The following is a 21091-nucleotide window of genomic DNA, read 5'->3' on the forward strand; positions in this document are numbered from 1 at the left end:
TGTAATCATTATGGACCACATAGCGCGATGATTAGATGAATTTTGCAGTTATCGCTACAAATGCTTGAAAGCTGTTATCTGGAATTCTTTTCATTTAGAAAAGGAAAACATTTACAAAAGTAAACTGTTTGATAAAATTATTCACCAACACAATCTTACTTTTCAGATACTTTACACATTATTCAACAAAGCAATAATGTTGTCTAAGTTTTCAAAACAGAAGTTAAAAAGAGTAGAAAAGTAGAACGATATTGAAATACGTTGTTTGAGTGTGGTGATTATTCAATTGCTTATCTATGGAACGAAAACGTCCCAAAAATACTTACAAAATGGATGGCATATACTAAATATACCGCATTTAAATTTAAACCTCATTGACCCACAAAATATGCATTCACGCTACTACACACTCGAGTGTAGTCTATGCACGCATCGGAGCGAATTGAAATGACAAGATTATTCAAATAAAATCTTGAAATTCAGTGCTACAAGAAATAACAGTTAGTGCAAACCTAGGGCACTGCGAGCACTCGTTGTTCAACATACGCAATGGAACGCCTCGGCGACAACATTGGGTAATGTAGTTAAGTATGTGCCGAAGATGATCACCCACTGCCAAAGACACCATATCTCCAATAAACAGGGCACTGCTAATGTTGCTACTACTGACCGAAAATGTATGGAAACCTTTCGTCATCAGCTGGTGCGCCATCGTAAACTCTACGGAAAAGCAGAGAAAACGGTTGGAAGAAAGCATTCGTGCAAAATAGGGTCGAGGATTTATTTCGAATAAGCAATAATCCCTACTACGCTATAAGTATCCGGAGGTTTTTGCCGGTTTCTCTTTATCCATCTGGTGAGTAAAATCGATCCCATCGATAGCGCTGCTGCACGCCGCAAGACCAGAACCGTCCGACGTCACCGTGGTACGCTGGAAAAGCTACGACTCGTTGGAATTCGATTTGACCGGGTTTGGAAATGGACTAGCCTTAGCAACATATTTGTCTCTGTGCAGCGCACTTCATAATAAACCTAAACAATAATTTATCGCCGTGCGGGACCGTAGCAGTTGCGACTGACAGTCCGGGATAGTCCGGCTTCTAGCTACCAGCGCTAGAGGTTCACAAACAACATATTCCATACAGTCTATGCTGTAGGAATCTTGCACAAAACCGCCTCTTCTAGATCTAGCCCCAGACTCCGGGAGCTCCCTTCCACCATAACAGGACCCGCTGACAAACGTGCCGATTTTAACGAACTGAACACTCTGGACCAAAATTATCTCCAGAACTGAGGAAAAGCAGTACGTCAATATCCCACAACATTCTCCACGGCTCTTTCCAGTGGCGCCATATGAAGAGGGCCACATTGCTAACCGAGAAACTGCATTGCACCGTCTGGGGGTCAAACTTATTAGATTCTTGTTTAACGGGCGCAGCACCATCGTCACACAATTTGTGCTTCTTCTTGGTCCCGACCTTGCACACTTCATCGTCTAAATCGTCCGTAACCGACCTTGGCCATAACAGTCCGTACTAGCCAGAATCGTAAAACAAATGGAACTCGAACGGGTTGGGCAGTCAGGAACACTCCTCCGTACTCCCGAAGAATACCAAGCAGCACCAACCGCGGCATCATAATTTGCGATCGAAACTCTTCGCTACCCTTGAAACACACATTGCATTCCCCCACCTTCCGGGCCAAAAACTACGCAATCATCATGTGAAAGATGGCTACAAAACTACATTGGGTGCAAGAGGAGTTCGGCTCGGACAGAACGCCAAGCGAATGTAGAAGAAACAAACCAACGGCAAAACAGGGCATCTTAAGAGACGTGAATGAAATGGAACAGCAGCAATCGACTTCTACGTCGCCATTGGGCGCACAGAGCAAGACGGCGAGAACCTTGTCTTGGCAGAGTTTCGTCTCCCAGGCGCGAAATACGATATGACAACAAATTTATACTTATTAATTTGACCTCTCGCTTCCGTTCCGTTGGCGTTCGTTTAGATCCAATCACATAAATCTGAGTTTGCACTTCTGGCGCTCGATTGAACACCATACTTACAATGGTGCCAACGGCGCGTTCTGCTGTTTTTGAACCCTTTGAAGAACATTGATACAAAACATTATTGGTATTGGTGATGTATCTCGTGTGTTTTCAAAATAACTATCAATTTACCAAAAATCACACTGCCAAGCACGTGATAACCACGAGGTAAATTATGTTTGAACACTAAACAGAATTAATAACGTTCTAATGATAGAGAAACATGGGTTAAAATGCACCACTAGTACGGTTGGTATGCTCGAAATACCTTTGAAAACAAGCGGGTTTACCTCGTTATCTTATGTGCTTGTAAAACATTTGACAGCAAACAAAAGTTCAACATTGAGTAGATCAAAGAATGTATACATATTCAATGTTATGTTTCCTATTGATTCAATGACACATCACATAATAAAAAAATATCATTACGTTTCTTTGCTAACTTGTATCAAAAAGTATTTGGGAACTTTGACAATCAAAACTTTGTTTACACACTCGGTACTACGTACTACGTACGATTTTAACGACATCTCCTATTTCTGGGAGTTGGTTAGAATAGTCAAATCTTCATGAAAAAAGTATAAAAATGAACCTGTGTTTATCCCGATGAATAACCATAATAAAATACTGAAAAATCATAATTATCTATGGCTCTGGAGTTCCTAAAAAACTAAGTTAGCTTCATTTGTACCCCTATAACCTTATGATATATCGTTACAATTCATTAATTTAGGTACAAAAGATAAAACTCTTTGATTGGCGCTCAATTGACTCGGATTCTCCTACCCTCCAAGCGCTAGGCAAAAACAAAAAAAAAATGGAACCGCAAACGAAACCGCAGGATAGAGAGGGTGGGTCAGAAAACCTGCTTCTATTGCCACGTGCTCGATGGCGTTCAGTCAGTGGTTTCCTCGTGGATTTGTGTGCTCTCAAACAACAACCTGTACCTATGACAGACAGCTAAGCATCCTTTTCTTTCGCCCATCCCGACGCTTGAGGTGCTTCATTTCGGACTCGTCCATCGGTCCGTCGATGAGTCCCGTCTGTCTGGGCCCGTCTAGTCGATTCCCGCTCGGTGCTCAATTATCACCAGTTGACATTAATTAGTTCCATCTGGTTGTAGCTAACCTCGGGTGTCGGTTGGGTTCGTGTACGCGCTGCTACCTGTTTCGGCGGTTCCCATACACCCCATTTCCTACGGTACTATTCACCGTATTTACACAGCACCTCCTGCGAGGCACTAAATCACAAAACCATTAGCACAACACGGGAGGACTGTGGCTTAGCTGTAGCGCACCGGGGCCAATAATTTAGCGAACCACTATCTAACCTTCAACAAATCCCTGGGGGTTGAGAAAGGTGTTGGCCAGCAACGTATCATGCCTGAGCTTTCGGGATTTAGTGCACATTTGTGGCAGATCCTTTAGTAGCTCGCAACTTCACGACTTACAACATTGACCGGGAATAACGCTCCGGAGATATCAAAGTCCCGCAAATAAGATATAACAACAGTCCCTCTCCGCCCCGGGTACTTAGACATTCACCGGGAGCAGCGGTTCGAAATTGGTTGACAATTTACCGAGTGTACACACTAACACACACCGATGGGTGAGCAACGCATTTAAACGATTTGAAACAATCTCATCCATTCAAGTTTACTACGGCAATCCACTACATGATAGTACCGAACCTTTCCCCCTTGCCATCCTTCGGCTATCGGAATGCGTATATCCCCAAGCGATCACGTCCATCTACACCAGTTCGGTACGTAGACTATGGAGGACTCATTATTCTATTACTCTGATAGTGTGATACCTACGAACGGTCCCTCACACGCCAGAGGCCCGTGACCCGAATGGCTAATGTGGAAGACCCCATTGGGAACCCAAATTACTGGCCACGAACTACTTGCTCTGGCCGGTGCCGTGCTACGTCGCTTGCACCTATTCCAGGGATTAGGAAAACCTAACCGGCAGGACATGGCATGGCGGCGTGTAGCCAATGTAGAGCTCGGGGTTTATCTCCCGGCCCACTACTGCTATGTAAATCCCTAATTAAACATATGGGTTCACATGTTTATCTGCATCGTATATCTAGGAGGGCCGGGAACGTTCCCGATATCCCCCGTTCGCCGTGGATCGTTGTAATCGATACACCTTTCTTAACTTCATAATCTTCTTCTACAGCTTCCGACCAGGGGTGTTCGAGCTGAAAAGCTCATCTGCATCTCAGACTCGCCAGTTAAATCCATGCGGACCATTGGCGCAGTTGTGCACACTCGTGGACAGGGCACGAGAAGCACTTCCAGCAAACCCCACCGCCAGACAACGACTATTAGCACATATTGCGATATGTTAGCACTGTCTGCCGGCTTCGATATTGATTTGCTCTCTCACCGTCTCCCTGCACACAGCCAACGGCCGCACCTGCAACGGCTTCCACCGCTGCGGAGAACATTGGATTTTCATTGGGCCCATGTTCGTATGAATGTCGGGTGCGTACACAGATGAGGGACTAATCGTAGCGAACGACCACAAACAATGTGAATGATGAAGGAAAATCTCGATAATGTATTGTTTAGTGCTTGTACGTGTTGTCATAATACGTCCGCATGTGCACACCCCGCCACTCCGTGTACTCCAGTCACCCTCACCAACCTCCTTCAGCAGAAATCAATACCAGAAGTGAGGCTCGCTCTCAGCCAACCAGACTACGAGTCGGTGTCGGCAACGCACAGGCCCTGTTCCATGTTCATGCGGCAAAATGCGGCCCTAACGCCACTGCATATCAAATTCGACTGATGAAATTGGCGAAGACTAATATAAATTAATTTCCACCATTGCAACAAACACCGAGTGTCTGGCAGTGGCGGGAAAGTGGCAGGCTTCATTTGAAGGAAGTGTGGTGAACCATGGGACCCCACCTTGCGAATGCAGTACACATACTTTGGCTAGGGGATCGATGATGGTTCTGCTTGCTGCTCTGGAATCCACAACTGAGATATAATCAAGTAATCTGCATAGCGTTTAACAACGTTCACGTGGCACTGCTGGGCAGTTACGGAAATAGACCTAGCGTAGAAAGACTGGAATGATGCTCAATTTCTACAGAGAATACATGTCTTCTATGTATTGCACTCGTAATAGAAGTGCCACCACTTGAATTCTCACCAAGCAACATCGTGGCAATGTAGTTCAGAAAATTTGATTGACATTAGCTGACCGAAGTTCAACGATCCGATGGGTTGTAGATTGCTGGATGTATACCGCAACATCATCATGTCAACAAACATCAATGAAACTCCCTGCTTCTGCTACCGATACTAAACTAATGCCTCCATGGAAAGGTCTAGTCATTTTGTTAGTACATACACTCAAAGTGTATAAACATGCATTTACAGAGTGTTGAAAGTTTCCCTCGCTGTTGGCAAGCTATCGCACCTGTCCTGTGCAGAAGTTGGACAGACGAAATCATACCACGAGCTCCCGTGATGCAAGCGGACGAAATTCAATAAAAAGTATATTAATTTTCTTCGTATACACAAGCCACGAGGTTTTCCTGGTGAGCCAATTTACTCACGCTTCAAGCTAGAGCATACAGTAGAAGCTATAAAGTAAATGTTAGCTTGAGACGAGCACATCGAACACCGCTTGAACGAACTTTAAAAAAGACCAAGTGGAACCATCGCTTGCTCCTTCCAATGGGATAGTCCCTTCCTTGGTATCGGATCCATCTTGATTCCGCTGTCCAGCACACAAGTTGTCACATACCGTAACCGTGACCGTGTGACCAGCCCTTCACCCAGTATCGCAACATACCTCTTCATGCCGACAAGCATTTCGATTGATTGGATGAAAAGTTGCTAACCATCGATGGTGTTGTTGAACAAGACTTCACCACCGGACACGTTCAAATCGTCGTCTCGTAATGCTTCAACAAAATGCAACTATCACCACCAACCAAGAACCGAAACCCTCCCCTCGGTGCAAAGTGAAGTGCAAACGCAATCATGCGAAAAGGCATCGACGCTGGTGCCGGCAGCGCTATCAGACTGACTGCTACCTTCGCTCCTCATCGACGGAGCTGGAAACGAGAAGTATGTTTACAAAATGTTGCAAAGGTAAGCGCGCCATAACGATGGAAAAGTCAATTTCGTTCTGAAGGCACTTTTTTCATGAAGATAATTGAGAAGTTTTTCATCACGATAGTTGACGGATGATGCACAGAGTCTTTCCAGTGATGGAAGAGAGCACTGAAACTCATCTTGAAAAACCACAGTCAATTAAATATCACAGGATATGAAAAAAGTGAGGCGAAAAGATTAATTTTAACACACTTGCTCATGGCAACGTTTCTAAATAACATAACCTTAAATAATAACCTTTTTCTATAATAACATAACCTTTTTCTAAATAACATAACCTTAAAAAGCACATTGGGTTAAATGTTAGGTGAAGTGATTGAAGGTTTTAACAATTCCCAAAATACTGTCCAATTCATGGAAGCAAGCAGAATAATACATGATATCTCTTGAATACGCCGAAATGTTTCCTTTCACCATCCACCACCTAAGCGACAAACGGATCATCCCAATCGCTCCAACGATACACAGTTAGGCATATTTACGACGCCCATTTCCCAGCAAATATCCTTGGCAACGAGATTTTCAATTCTACAAAGTCCTATCAACCATCGAAACGTGGGCGCTTATATTCGGCGTAAATCTGTTTTCGGGTAACCACACGATAGAGCCGCGAGTAGAGGACCAAAAATAAGATCCCGTTACTTTTGTCGCTTATGCCCTTATGGTGACGGTGGGTATCCGATCGGTGGGGCCAGATCGGTATCAGAAGCGATACAGAGAGCGACGGGCAGCCAGCCAGAGGGACGCTGGTAAACGAGTTGTCCACGAAAGCAAAATTTCGCCAAAGCTGTAGTAAACCAACAACAATGATCTCCTCTCGTGTTACCAACTGCCCGTTTTCTTCGATCTATGAGCGTTAGCAAAACCACTTTGAAGCGTATTGGTAGAAGGAAGTCTGCGCTTTGATAACGCCTCTTCAAATTGCGTAGGGAAAATCCACTTCTGGCAAAAAAAAAGAAGCAGCATAATGCTTTATCCTTATCGATCATCAACCAGAAAAAAGGACATCGTTATTTTCCTTCCTATTTGTAACTGTGTGTGTACGTGTATGTAAGTTCGCGCCATATTCAAAGAAGCAGGACGAGGTCCAGGATTATCGGCCCCACGACCGTGATATGGAGGGGAGGAAACGATTCCGCCAAGGGGAACGGTTTCGCCAAGACACGGGTTTTATGGTGTCCATACAGTGCGAATGACAACACTCTATTTTCGTAGCTGCAAATGTTGCTTTTAAGTGCCCAGTCGAATTTGGCGATGCAGGCAGCGAAGATAGCAACAAATTGTTGTTCGCTTGTTCAACACACATGGATCTTGACAGCCTGTTTCATCCCATCTCGCAACACGCTAGAGGGTGTGTAGGGTGTGGTCCCAAACGGGGAGGGAGATAATATGCCCGTATGGCAAGCGCAAAGAAAAAAAAGGCAGGAAGGCGCGGAAGGAAGCGGGCAGCAGCGCAAAGGGATGGTTGATATTGGGAAAAATTTACCCCATCGCCATTGTTGGCAACGATGCTGCTGCGCCCTGAATGACAGCAATAATGCTCCGCAGGCCGATAACAACCAACCGAACCGTCGTCGGCACACAATATAAGAAAGCATATCCCTTTCTTTTGGGGTACCCCCCCAAAGAGAGGGCCCACCCAAGTCTTCTGGCGGGCGTAACAGATGAAAATGAAAATAACCATAGCCACAAACCGACAGCAAACAACTGGACGAAAGGGAAAAGTTTTCCCTCACTGCCCGAGCGATGGCATGGGTAGGATGAAAATCGGACTTTCCCAAGCGGACAAAGCACACGGAAGCACATGTTCAATATGTGCTTTCGTCTTTGGTACGGCGTACCAGAGACCCAGCAACAGAGTGCCTCCCGATTTGCCAGTAACGTTCTTTCTCCGGTTCTTAGGCAAGCAGCAACATCGGGCAAAACTGGTTGACCAAGGAATGACCACCAGGAAGGAAAGAAACATGCAGTCGGTGGGTTTTCATTGCCGAGCTAAATTCGGAGAAGAAAAAAAAACACCCGGAAAGCAAATTCCATCTAGCCGTTTGCCAAGTATTAGTATCACTAGTTGCCACCGGCTGGTCGATCTAAACCAACGCAATAAAATAACCAATCTAAAGCGAGCGCAAACAAGTTGAGCAAACATTTGAGATTGACATTGGAAGCTGTACGGTAACAATTCAAATAGCACAAATTATGGATGATTGTTGAACACCGGTAAACAACTTTGCGTACTCAGTCTTATGAAACAAAAATAAATAACAAATTAAAAAACCAGACCAATACCCGAATAAGAGTAGAACCGGGAACAACAAAAGGAAAATATCAAGTACTTAGGATTTACACTGGATACAACGCTAACATATCGATATCATATAGAAAACACGGTTATCAAATGAAAAAAACCTCCGGGCACTATACTACTTCCTAGACAGGAAATCAAAATTAAGCTTTAAAAACAAACTGTTGCTCTAGTACTTCTTTGCATGAGCCAAGCCACATAGAAAAAACTTCAACCTTACAAAACAAATATCTAAATGCCATATCAAATGTATTTACCTCCGTGGTACCGGACTCATCTAGTTCACAGAAACTGCAACATAAATACCATTCAACAGCAAATAATTAAGTTATCATCTAACTATAACAGAACAGAAATCACATGAACTTAAACTGCATAACTAGCAATGATATATCAATATCCCATACCTTACCATACCCTCCTCCTATAGATTCTTTCGCAAATCATCCATTACCGATTTAAGATTTTCTTAAACTAAACACAATTAAGCCGGAACATGATCAAGATCAGATCAAATGTTAGTATAAGTCTAGTATATAGATTAAAGTTAATAATTTTTTTGTTGTTTTTTTTTGCACGTCACATAGGTTTTAAATTGAAAAATGTTCTCACTGTACTTCACTAAAACTCAACTTAGGTAATATAAATTTCAAATTGACTAGCTCAAACGTTATCACTATGAATAACGAAAGATGAGATCGAATCCGTTAAAATCCCTTATACATTTATTATGTAACAGAATGAATTACACGCCAATATACGGTTTCTACTACTGCTACTACAACAACAACAACTACTACTACTACTACTAGTAGTCTCCCATACAGTACTCCTAGGAAATCCCATTTCTGATAGCAGAATCCCCACAAAAAAAAATTGGTTCCACAAGCTGCTCTTGTTGTCTTAACCAAATCTCTACCAACAATTCCCCACGGCCCCATTAGGTTCCCTTACTCACTCCCTTTCCACCCACCTCACCAGCGCTTAGTGGTCAAGAAGGACTTCCTCCTCCCATCGCAACCCAAAAACTGCACACCATGCACGCCAACTAACAACGCTAGACCACTTGAGCATCTTTATTTATTATTTATAGCTTTAATTACTTCCCCCCCAAAACCACTGGGAGAGCGTGATGGGAGGGATGGCCGGTGGGAAACTGGGTGTTTGCAGGAATTAGGAAAATGCAAACGCGTCCGCCGAAGCATTGAACGATCCCTTGGCGCTAATAATCCTTTAAATGCTACCCGGGGAGCACAATTTAGTTTAGGGCATTTGGGGAGGGCTACCCTCCACAGATTGTGGTCCGATTGAGTGTAGCATAAGAAATTGAATCGATTTTGCAGCTTTCCGGAGGAATGACACACCACTTTTATCGGCTCTATCTACGATCGAAATCACGTTTCGTGACCGAAAAAGAAGGAGGGGGGTTTAGTTTCATTAGATGTCGTTTGAAATAAAGCCCGCTTCGGTCGGAAACAGTTCCGTGCCAATAGAGGCAACAAAATCGCTGCGCCGTTATCGACGCTGTACACTAGGTACAGGCTATTATACAGTAACAGAAATGAATAATTCAGTGGCCGAATGATGGCGGGGCCGAATCGTGCCAGTGCTTTGCGTTGCACAAAATTGCAAAGCATTGACGATTCGCGTCTTTTGCAAAGCGCAAGTAAGGTACCCTCCGTTCACAAGAAGAATGCCTTCTCCCATTTTCCGGGGCAAGTCAAGTATCTTCCCCGGTCACACGGACCCTCCACCCTCATTCTTCTCCTTTCTGCGATTGCATTGTGAAAGCTCAAAACCGTAAAGTGCTTTACACTTCAAAGTCGAACCTTCCTGCTCAAATCCAGGTGCCGACAGGCGATTGACGTGGACAGGACTCTCAACGACAGCTGCTTATCGCCGACGGCGAACACGAAAAAAGCGACGACGAAAAAGCACAGGAGCATGGCCATGAAGGCGAGGTACGTCTTAGTTCCTTCACGTTGTGTTTCTTTGCCAACCGCACCTTCTTTCGCCCAGAGAAAAGCTTGTACATTGTTTCGAGCGGACTTATCATTGCATTCTACCATCTTGCACACCTTCTTTTCCGCTCATGCATTATTAAAGCATCCCTCGGTGGTAGCTTTCTATGATATGTTGCCGGGACAACGCTAAGCTTTCAGTTGCTGCTGCACTCTATTATTGTGTCAATTTTGTAGCGATTGGCAGGAAAGACTTTGCTTTCGCCGAGGTCCACGGTGCACCTTGCAGTGGGCGTTACCTGTTGGATGAAAAGTGTCCAACGAATCCACTTTACACTTGACCTAGAACACAACTTCAACCCTCGTTGAACCGACCTCTATCGCCAACATACTTTAGGGCGATCTCCGGTCAAGGGGAGCGAGTGAAATCAGCGCAAAAACGATCCAACGATTTCCAGCGAACCGCTATTCAGGGAGCGACGATGAAAGATGACGACTTCTATGAAGCATTATGCGGCCTTCATGCTGCGTTGCTTCCAGAACCAACCATGCCTAATTTTCCCAGCCAACGGATGCACTTAATCCCGCATTTTACCTGCAAGTAAAGAAAAGAAAAACCTTTGTAAGCGGATAGCAACAATATTAATCCGAATCCGTCGGGAGCAACGAGAGATTGAGTGGTGGTGTGGACATGAAGGTTTTAGCAGGAAGCAAGTATTGCGACTTTCAATAGCAGTCAAGAAGTTGAGAAAGAAAGGAAATTCTTCACCCAAAGGAACCCGTTATCCCAAAAAACCCTGCCGACCGTTTGTGAGGCGTGCCTGTGCTAGTCCCTCTCCGCCCTGTAATGAGACCACAAACATCCGAAATATGATTCGGGTAGCAAAAATCCCAGCACCGCTATGGTCTCAAAGCCCAGAGGAAAACCCCCACGAGGAATATGCAAATATCTGGGGTTCCTTCGCACTTCTTCCAGCGGTACAGGTTTCAAATAAGAAAGAAAACGCTCCGGTGAGCTCCGCAACGTGGCACAATTCTTTTCTTATGTTTGACATGCCTTAAGAATTCTTTCTTCCATCAACCTCCGCCACCGTCGCCAGAAGTTTGCTCTTCAGCTCAACTGCATAGCAGAATCCTTAACTACGGTAACTTTGCCGTTCGGGTACATCCGGCCCTTTCGGTGGATTGTTAATGCGTATTCACACACACACACAAACACACCGCCAGGCACACACCACTGCTGAGGGTTCGACGGCACAGGTACTTTTCGGGGACACATTTCGATCCCATTGCCTCTCGGAGGACATTTATGCGATTCCATAAAATATTCTGCATACCGAAGACGGACCACTCCACCACCGCCAGCAGCGCTCCGTTTACCTTCATTACGCGCCCGAATGCAAATGCAAACGAATTGCACCACCGCCGCTCGTTATGAATTCGAGAAATTTACGTCCCACGACGGCGGGTCCTCTCCTGGGCGAGATACTGCAGAGTGATGTTTTGCTTATTGCCTTATTTTTTGGGGAGTTGTAATAAAAACGAAACTATAAAAATCCTCAATCCCAACTTTTCGGACATCTCTGAATTTATGACGCTTTGTAACGATCGTTCATCGAGCCTTTGCGTGGAATAAAATCAACGAATTTGCCTGGAACAAAGTTTTCATGACAAACTATCGAACACATTTTTAAGGTGTTTAATCTAAACTAAACTTTGGTTCGTTGGTACTTTGAGAAAGGCTTATCATCTGCGGAAATAGATAATGCATTGTTAACCAACCTGGACATAAGTTAGGAATAGCCAGCAGTTTTCAAATTCAATCAATATCAGCATCCTCATTAAGTTTACGAGTAGAAAACAAAATACATCATTCATATTTAATAAAAACAGTACTATGAAATTAGATTATAGAGACTACGAAAACTTAATTTAGGAAAGATTTTGGTGAAATACTGCATATTTTAAATAATCTTCTTTGAATTACTCAACTTAAATGCCAAATATCCTGTACGAAAAGACTGACTATCTACGTACACATAAGGGAAAAGGCTCGTAAACCCTTAACGGGCAGGCATGACCAATACGGTCGGATATGGATATGCATTTCTTGGAACACTCAAATTGATTAGATTACTAAACCTAATATTAACAAATTGTATATTTAACACCTAACATGAATTAAACACGTGGTCATACATGTACGAATGTCCCATTTGTCAGAAAAGATGCTAACAAATCTAGAAAATATCAAAACGTAATTAATTGATTAGCTTTCAATGGAAATGTTTATGCAAAACTCTAAATTTTAAAGCAGGCACTTAAACTTGTCACTGGTTTTTTAGATACATGTTTTTATAATGTTTTCTCAAAATAAAAACAAGTTTTTTTTCGCTAACTCATAAGTGAACCGCATAAGGAATGTGTAAAACACGATACACGAAACATCACGAAAAAATATTGGCAATATATTTACTTGGATAAAGAAAAATATATTGAGCGAAAATAAAAACAAAATCGAGGTGGGGAGTTTTCCGTGCCGGTTTTTTTTTTTTTTTTGTATACTTGAAAGAAAATGAGTCTGCTAAACAGTTACACTGCATCAAACCGTTACAGGGAGATTTTAAAAATCAGCTGGAACAAAACCATTGTCATGCAGTTTCATGATATTAGGCTCTTTACACCTCTGATCTAAACCGTTTCCTCAGGCACAAGACAGATTATGAGGTACACCATGGTGACATCAAGCATGTACAAGTAACCGGATAAGCTGACCGTGTTCGCAGCAAATTGGAAGCGAAAAAGAAAATTCACCGACCTCATCGTCCAAGGGATTTGTTTAACAACTCACCTACACGACCGACATATGAAGTGTTGGCGAATGTTCCGCCCCCTGTCTAACATTTGCGATGCCGCCGGACGTCGAAATAAATGTTTCCCGCTGGTCCAGCAGCGAGCAAAGGTTGAGTCGCGAGATGTGTGATGCTACTAACCCGGGGTTCACGCGTTAAACGCGATTTGAGCGAGAAAAAAGGGCCACCCAAGGGCAGCTAGCTTTCCGACGAAACACCGTACGAAGAATGAGAGCCGCGTCGTGCATCGTGAAGAACCCCTGGAATGCTAACTAGCGATGTTCCGGCGCGAGTGGGAGTGATGAATTATCTCGGCGGCGGTTAGTTAATGCCAGTGTCTCGTCAGCTGGGAGGGTACTTGACGAGGGTGGGTGACGTCCACCGCGTCGTTATCGTCGTCGTAGTCGCGCTGTTGTTTCCGGCGCGAAGCTGCGAGCCCGTCATCCGGCCGGAAGCGCGGCACTACGGGAAAATCCGGCAAGTGGCAAAACTGGACGGTGTGAACACGGTTCAGCGTCACAGTCCGGGCGGTCCCGGAAGTTATTCCTTTCAAATTCCAGCACCTCCGCTCCGATGGGGACCTCCTTCCTGCCCAATAATAACGAGTCCACACTGCGCAGAGAGCCCGGCAGCAGCTGCAGGGGCCTTGTTGTTCTTCCGTCAGCTGACTGTGTCCAGGTGGTGACGAGAGGTGGAGGGAGTGACAAGCCCACAAGTTTTCGGGCGCACCACACAATGCGCACTCCGTCACAGAATGACTAACGAGACTCTGATGACCGCCCGCAGGGTGAAACCGCGTTCCGGGCTTCCTGTCCCGTCTTTTCCAACAGCATCATCCTGGGCCGACCCCGAAGCGTAGGTCCTGGAAAACCTTTCTGCGCCGGATGAGCTTTTTCCCGCCCGTGAACAATGCTGAAGGGGTTTTTTCTTGTTTGGCGTTCCGTGTCAACAGCTTTTTTCATTCACTGGACTTCAACGCCTCCTTCCCCCCACCGATGGAACTCGCCGCCATTGGGCCGCTCTGGCGTGAAGTGGCATCATGGCACACACACACACAGGCACACACAAAACCCCGGAGTGGACCGCAAAGAGCGGCTCCGGAAAACCACCGAACTTGGGAAATGCGTTGCTGGACGCTACACGCTAATGAACCTAGCATTCGCTTGGAGTCAAAGCAGTCCACGCTGGGCCTGAGATAGGTAGCACACATCGTTTCCACAATCCCGGGAAAGTGGATACGGGAAACTGTCCGAGTTGATAACTGGAGATTACAAAAACCGAGTTCGCACATAAACGATCACAAGGGGAGTGGAAAGGAAAGGGGCGATGGATCAAGCGGGTGTCTAAAACTCAAGTGCGGAACCACCTCGTCAAGAGTGGTGTGTAGCTTGTCTGGCCGACTGTCGACAGCCCTCTCAAATCATGTAGAGTTTTCCAAGCGTAGATGAAGCAGTGCACTATCCTGTGAACGGCTGCCGCAAAGCTACTCCAAGCCTGTCATGGTGTAATAATTCTAGCCTCGGGGAAGTAAAATTTCGCAGGACAATCACTGTTGCCGATAGAAAATGTCTCACGCCTTCTAACCAAAGAGAATGCAAAAATGCACATTTACTCTACCGACATTTGAGAGGAGATGGAAATACCTAATACGGGAAAACCTCCGCGCGAAAGCTCGAGTTACAAAATCAACTCTGGTGGACAATTCCTGTAGAGGCAGAGGACTGTGAACCGTGTGCGCGAACATGACCAACCCCGCCAGCAAGTACTTCTCGCGGCTGCGACTCAAGGACACTTTGCGATGAGTTTTCCGGTTCGAGGCACACCATTTTGGTCACGGGACGCGGATGTTCCTGGAAACCATTCAAACATCACCAGTAGTAGGACGAATGGAACCGGAGGATGTACATGGAACAGCGTGTGAGTGTGATTTTATGTCCCGCATATCGCAACCAAATTAAAAATGAACGACGGAACGATTGTCGCCCATAATTACGGCGAAAAAGTCCCGCAGCTTTCTGCGATGACAAAGCGCACGTGGACGATAGATCTCCGTTCTCAAGCAAGCGCTAGAAAATGGAGTACGGCCCGGATGACGGTGATTTGCAAATTATAACACGAAATTAACGATGTTCGCACAGCCGGTGTTTGATTGGACGGCGATGTCGATCACTTCGTTAAACGTGCCGGCATAAGTTATAAAACAGTTAAGAAGCCTTACAGGATAGCCCCCATGCAAACAGAACGACTAAAAATTGAACACATTATTTACAAAATAGGTCATACTATAAATTCGAATAATAAAGCCCACATGAATGTTGTGTGTTTCAGGAACGATCATTTTATTGAATTAGAAGCGGATAACCAATTTTTCGATCTACGCTGAAATTGCTGATGTGTTTATCGGAGCAGTTAGGGTCAATAATTTCATCGAAGTAACGAGATAACATGGCAATATTGGAAATAGCTGGAAATATTGGAAATAGAAATCTATAGATCGATAACAGACCAGTTCAATCTCGAACGAAAGGTAAAATTGCATGGAATTAATTATTCAAAACTCCACAAATGGCTTCTGATTATTCGAAGAATTCTGATGATACTGAAATTTGTTGTAAATCACGTGCGTCATACAAAATCCCCATCTCAATTTTTACAGGAATTGTTCATGATATCAGGTTTGCTTTCTTCCCAAAACTGCAGATTAAAATTGTTGAACGTTGTTCATTTCCAAATCGAAATTCACCGAAAATAAGTATGAAAATGTTTAATAAAGATTAACGATAAAATTTCAAATATTTTATCTTTTACCACTTTTTATTTTACTTAACAATTTAGAAAGTTAATACTCCATTCAACAGAGTACTACTTTGAAAACATTAAATCATCGTTTAATAATCGTCCCGCGCTTTCGATTTCGATTTCGATTTTAATCATCTGGCCCTTTTTAGGAAAATATATGCAAACCCCTGATTTAGAGTACAAACAGATGAATCTAAATTTGCTTTTGTACATTGTAAAATTTGAAAAGGGTGTTTCATAAACATTTTGTTTATACTTATCATAAAAATAAAATACATAAAATACCATTTGAAACTTTTATACACTTTCATCGATGCATTGTTTTTACCAAGTAATGTACTATACTGATATATTATCATTTATGAAACAAAAAAACATCGAAAAACTCTCAACAGCTTATTTATGTAGAAAATACTACATTGAGATACTTTCATATTACAAAAGAATACAACGAATAACTCTAATGCAGTGTTCTCTTGATTGCAATCTATAACAAACTGACAAGGTTTTCTGATTAATACCAAAAATGTGAATCTTTCCGCCAACCAAACATGTTCCCACCAGTTTGAATTAAATAGCGTTTAAAATGTAGCAATTTACCGATCATCCTTAAAAACGACGCTCAACATACAGACGCAAACGAGATAATTTCCAATTTTAACCTCAACAGTGCACACAATGAACCCATCGAGCTGTACACGGGTACCACAGCGACCAGAACGCAACGTGCCGAGAGCAGACAGCGGCCAGTAAAAATAGCGTACCAAGAAAAATTCGAAAAAGAAAACCCCTAACGAACGGAAACCCGGCCGAATGCAAACACCAACGGGGGAAAAACGTGCAAACTTTACCGCACATGTGGCGCACATCATCATCGGCGTGTCGAACGCGTCATCATCGATGAAGTCGTTCGTTGTCATCGGCTGCGTTACGATGGCGACGTTTGTCCCACCAGCTTGTGGCCACCGAAGTGTACGGCGAGGGGTGAAGGGAGAAATGTGCAACGCAACGGTGCGAGAACTTTTCGGTCGGGAAAGAACGAAACCAAAAAAAACTAAAAAAAAACTCAAAATCAAAACGAAGGAAAAACGGTTTTCACGAGCGCGGGAACAATTTACCAACTCGATGGCGAACGGGGAAGCAAAAAAAACATTGCGGATGGTACTCCATCAGGGATTCGTCAGCGGCGCAACCTTGCGACCTTCGTTCGGACATTGCCTAAGCTGCAGGCGAAAGGGAACCATTTTTACCCAAAGTTCGGCCTGTTGGGTTGGAAGATGCGACGCTGCTGCTGTCACCATGCCATCGCATCACATAGTTGCAAATCTGGTCGTAAAAAGGAAACCAGTTCGAAACATTTCGATCGAATCTCAGCCACGAGTCCCGGGCAAGGAGAACGCGCTCCGCGAATTCGATTATCTACAAAAACGCAAATTTGTTCTCGCTGGTTGGAAACGTTTTGGAACACGAGTGACGAAATGCAATTTCATCTTCGGGTTCGTAGGATTTTTCCTCCACAACGTAAAAAACACACAATACATACGACGTAACAACAGCATCCACGTATAGCAAAACTTGCACACACGTTTAGCGACGACTTCAAGGGGGTAAGAGTAGGGCAAAGGATTGATTTAGCAATTTACTTAAAGAACCCCCGTTGCAGTCCGTGGTCTTCCAAAAACGAGACAAACCAACAAACGACACATCAAACATCAATACTCACCAGCATATCTTCTTATCTACAATCGATTCCCTTTAGAACGGATTAAAAGGAGCCAATCCTCTGCGAGATCATCGAACGCTCCGCCAAAAGAGAAGTAAGGATTGGAGCACATCGTCGATAATGTTCGCCAAGACGGTAATACAATGTTTAGCGCGCAATGCACGTTTTGCTAATGCACTGCCATAACTTCAGAGCTCCAATTGTTGCGTTTGATGCAATCCCAATCGAGTTTGTAACCGAACATTGTAAAAGATGTCAAAGCGATGTACGTGAGTGGTGAATAAAACGAAACATCCAAACAAACCAACATGCATCGCTCCTATGTTGTGATGCACAATGCACTTTAAAATATGCTGGACTGGAATTTACTAAGATGTTGGGCGTTGCTTCGATGTTCCTTTGCCAAGAAAATAGTTAGAAATGAATCAGTATATAACTTGCATATATTCTATCGCTTTGTCCGCTCGCTGAAACTAAATCAAAATTTTTAACACGTTGATCGCGACGTCACCCATTTTGCAGGTGACAGCACCAATCTTCATCAGCCTTTTTCGCTGGCATATTAGTACAAAGTGGACTATATTTATTACAAAAATGTATCGTTTGGGAAGCTTTGTCTTTGCTGCTTCGTATACTAAAGTAGTTGGTTTAACAATTTTTATAAACCAATTCTACTAAAAAAGATTATGTTAATTTGATATGCTCTAAAACTCTTTTCAATCAACGTGTTAACATTTTATTGTCCTGAGGATATTTGTACAGAAGCCTAATCTTCCTTTCCCTAAAAGGATAAATTTGTACATTTACCATAGCCTACCACTACATCAGAGCCAGCGGTGGACGTAACGGTGCGCAGACTGAGTGGCCACGGAGGGCCCAAGGAGCTCGCAAGGAGGTCGAACCTTCAAGGGCCAAGTTCGTATGATTTGTACTTAAACAAACATTCTATACAATTCTTCAATTTTCTTTAATGATCACCAAATAAAAAATTGTAATCGGGCAATAATGGATGATTTTACTGTATCTTATAAAAAAAACTATTGTTAAAAAACATAACGAAATAATGAAAGGATGGTATATAATCAGAGTTGAAGAGTAACAGAAGATAAATGTCTTATAATTTATCAATTGGAAACAAGGAAGTATTTGCATCAAAGCAACAAGATTTTTTATATATCAAGCAGGATTAAAATAAGGATTAAAATAATGAAATATTTAAACAATTTCATTGCATGCAATGCGTTATTGACATATCCTGTTTGATGTTGTCATGCATTTGCCAAAGCTGCATACCATTTTAACTAAATCGTCAGTACAACGAGGTTCGCGTTATAACGAATATTTTATATGAATTTCAATGATAGAAGTAAAATCTCATAATTTTCCTACTCTAACTATTGAATAAGAATTGTTAAACAAAATTGATGAAATCAAACTTCGAGAAGTCAGCCAGTAAATTTATTGATTATAGGATAAAAGTAATAGCTAACATTGATTTTATTAAAATGCAAATGTAAACAAGACAAAAATTTATCATTTTTACCATATTGTGTGGGGGCCCTGTTCATTTTACCGCTTAGGGCTCCCATGAGTATAAATCCTCAACTCATCAGAGCTATAATATATTATTTTCTTGGCAAAATCAGAAAAAAACACATCGAGCTAGCTAAACGTTGCTGTCATCTAATATGCTTCAAAAATTACAATAAAATAAACATAATCCAACCAAGGTATAGTAGACCCACAATAGAAGGCATAGTCGGGCACAATGGACCTAGGTCGAACACAGAATATAATTTGTATATTATACTTGTCTGCAAATATAAAAGGCCACCGCGAGGAGGTAACTAATAAACCAACTGCAAGCGATTCCAATCCTTTGTACCCATCGGAGCGCATCGATGGCAATACAAAGATAATTGCACTTTCCCAATGATTTAACTTTACAAAAAATTCAATTTACTGACAGCTGCACAAAAATGCAATCGAAAATCGATCGCTTATTTGCGAATGCCCCCTCCCCCATCGAAGGCAAATGAAACATAATGCGCTCGAGGGAAGAAAGGAAAGATTAATGAACAAACAAAAAACATTATCCCCACAATTGCACCGTGAAACAGGGAAGCCCGACCGCACTTACATGGTCGATAATGCAAACAATAAATATCATTTAATATACCGTCAATGTCTACAACAAGCAGACACGTCATGCGGCCCAGTAATCCCGTATTGCATGGCGCACAGCTCATTAATTGCTAGCGTAAGTGCACAGCTGTGAATCCAGTGACCGCAACGAAAGGCAGAGGATCGTGAACAAGCGCCGTGCGTGCGCGATGGTTTATCCAATTAATTAACAATTTTTCCCGATATACTGAACTTTTCATCGAACGGTACTGTATCTTTCCTCCGTTCGCATTTAGTTCAAAAGCAATCGAAAAAGTTCGCGAGTCCGTTCCAGACGGCGTAAATCTGCCGTTGGCATATTGAAATCGTTTAAAGTCAAATAGTTTTCAGAGCAACAGAATGTTTTTCACACGGTTTAATTTTCCTTTCAAATCGAAATGCAATGAAACCACAACGGGATAAAAAAGTGAATTCAGGGACCACGGTGATGCACACACTTCTCCAAAGCATTTTTCAGATATTAAATTCACGAACCATTGCATGAATAGGGCATGGTTTTTCGCCCCATATGCAAGGATCAAAGCAGGATCTAAACGAACGTGCCCCGAAAGGAACACAAACCCACGCAGAGTACGTCACCCTGTCAACGAACTGACGAAAAACGCATAACTCGCAATGTGCATCATGCCATGGTGAGGTAAAATGAACAACGCTCGGGAACAGAAAAATAACACATTCACACACACACACAAATGGCAACGGTTGCCCAGTCGTTTCTATGTGCCTTCGCCGTGTGCGGTTTGAAGCGACAGAATGTCATCCTAACGAAATCTCTGAATGAAATTACTCATCTGTCATCGTTGGCTGACTGGTTCGACCAAAAGTCGTCGCACCCATTCTACAACCGCCCGGTATATAGAAGAAGTAAAAAAAACATACAGCTTTAAACAGCACGTGAACAATACACCAGGGAGTTCAGATTCAAGGGTTAACTCTCTTCCAAAAACATGTACGGTTGAGTTCGTTACTTTCAAAATATGGAGATTAAATATAGAACATATTTAACTTCGATCAAATTTTGTGAATTTCTCATTTATCTATGGATTATTTATCTGTGATATAAAAATATATATAAA

General features: G+C 43.1%; 1 protein-coding gene across 3 annotated transcripts in view; it reads right to left on the reverse strand.

The window, feature by feature from the left end:
* The window catches only part of LOC131266831 (protein ECT2), a 73458-nt gene that overhangs the window by 35228 nt on the left and 17139 nt on the right, over positions 1–21091 (reverse strand). The window contains exon 3 of one of the 3 annotated variants that reach the window (XM_058269489.1): positions 19642–19678. The exons of the other annotated variants lie outside the window; for them this stretch is intronic. Within the exon in view, the coding sequence (XP_058125472.1) occupies positions 19642–19678 (37 nt within the window). The remainder of the gene's footprint in view (positions 1–19641; positions 19679–21091) is intronic. 3 annotated transcript variants of the gene reach the window in all.

This window comes from Anopheles coustani, chromosome 2 (assembly GCF_943734705.1).
Source record: "Anopheles coustani chromosome 2, idAnoCousDA_361_x.2, whole genome shotgun sequence".
In the NCBI taxonomy this organism is placed as follows: domain Eukaryota; kingdom Metazoa; phylum Arthropoda; class Insecta; order Diptera; family Culicidae; genus Anopheles; species Anopheles coustani.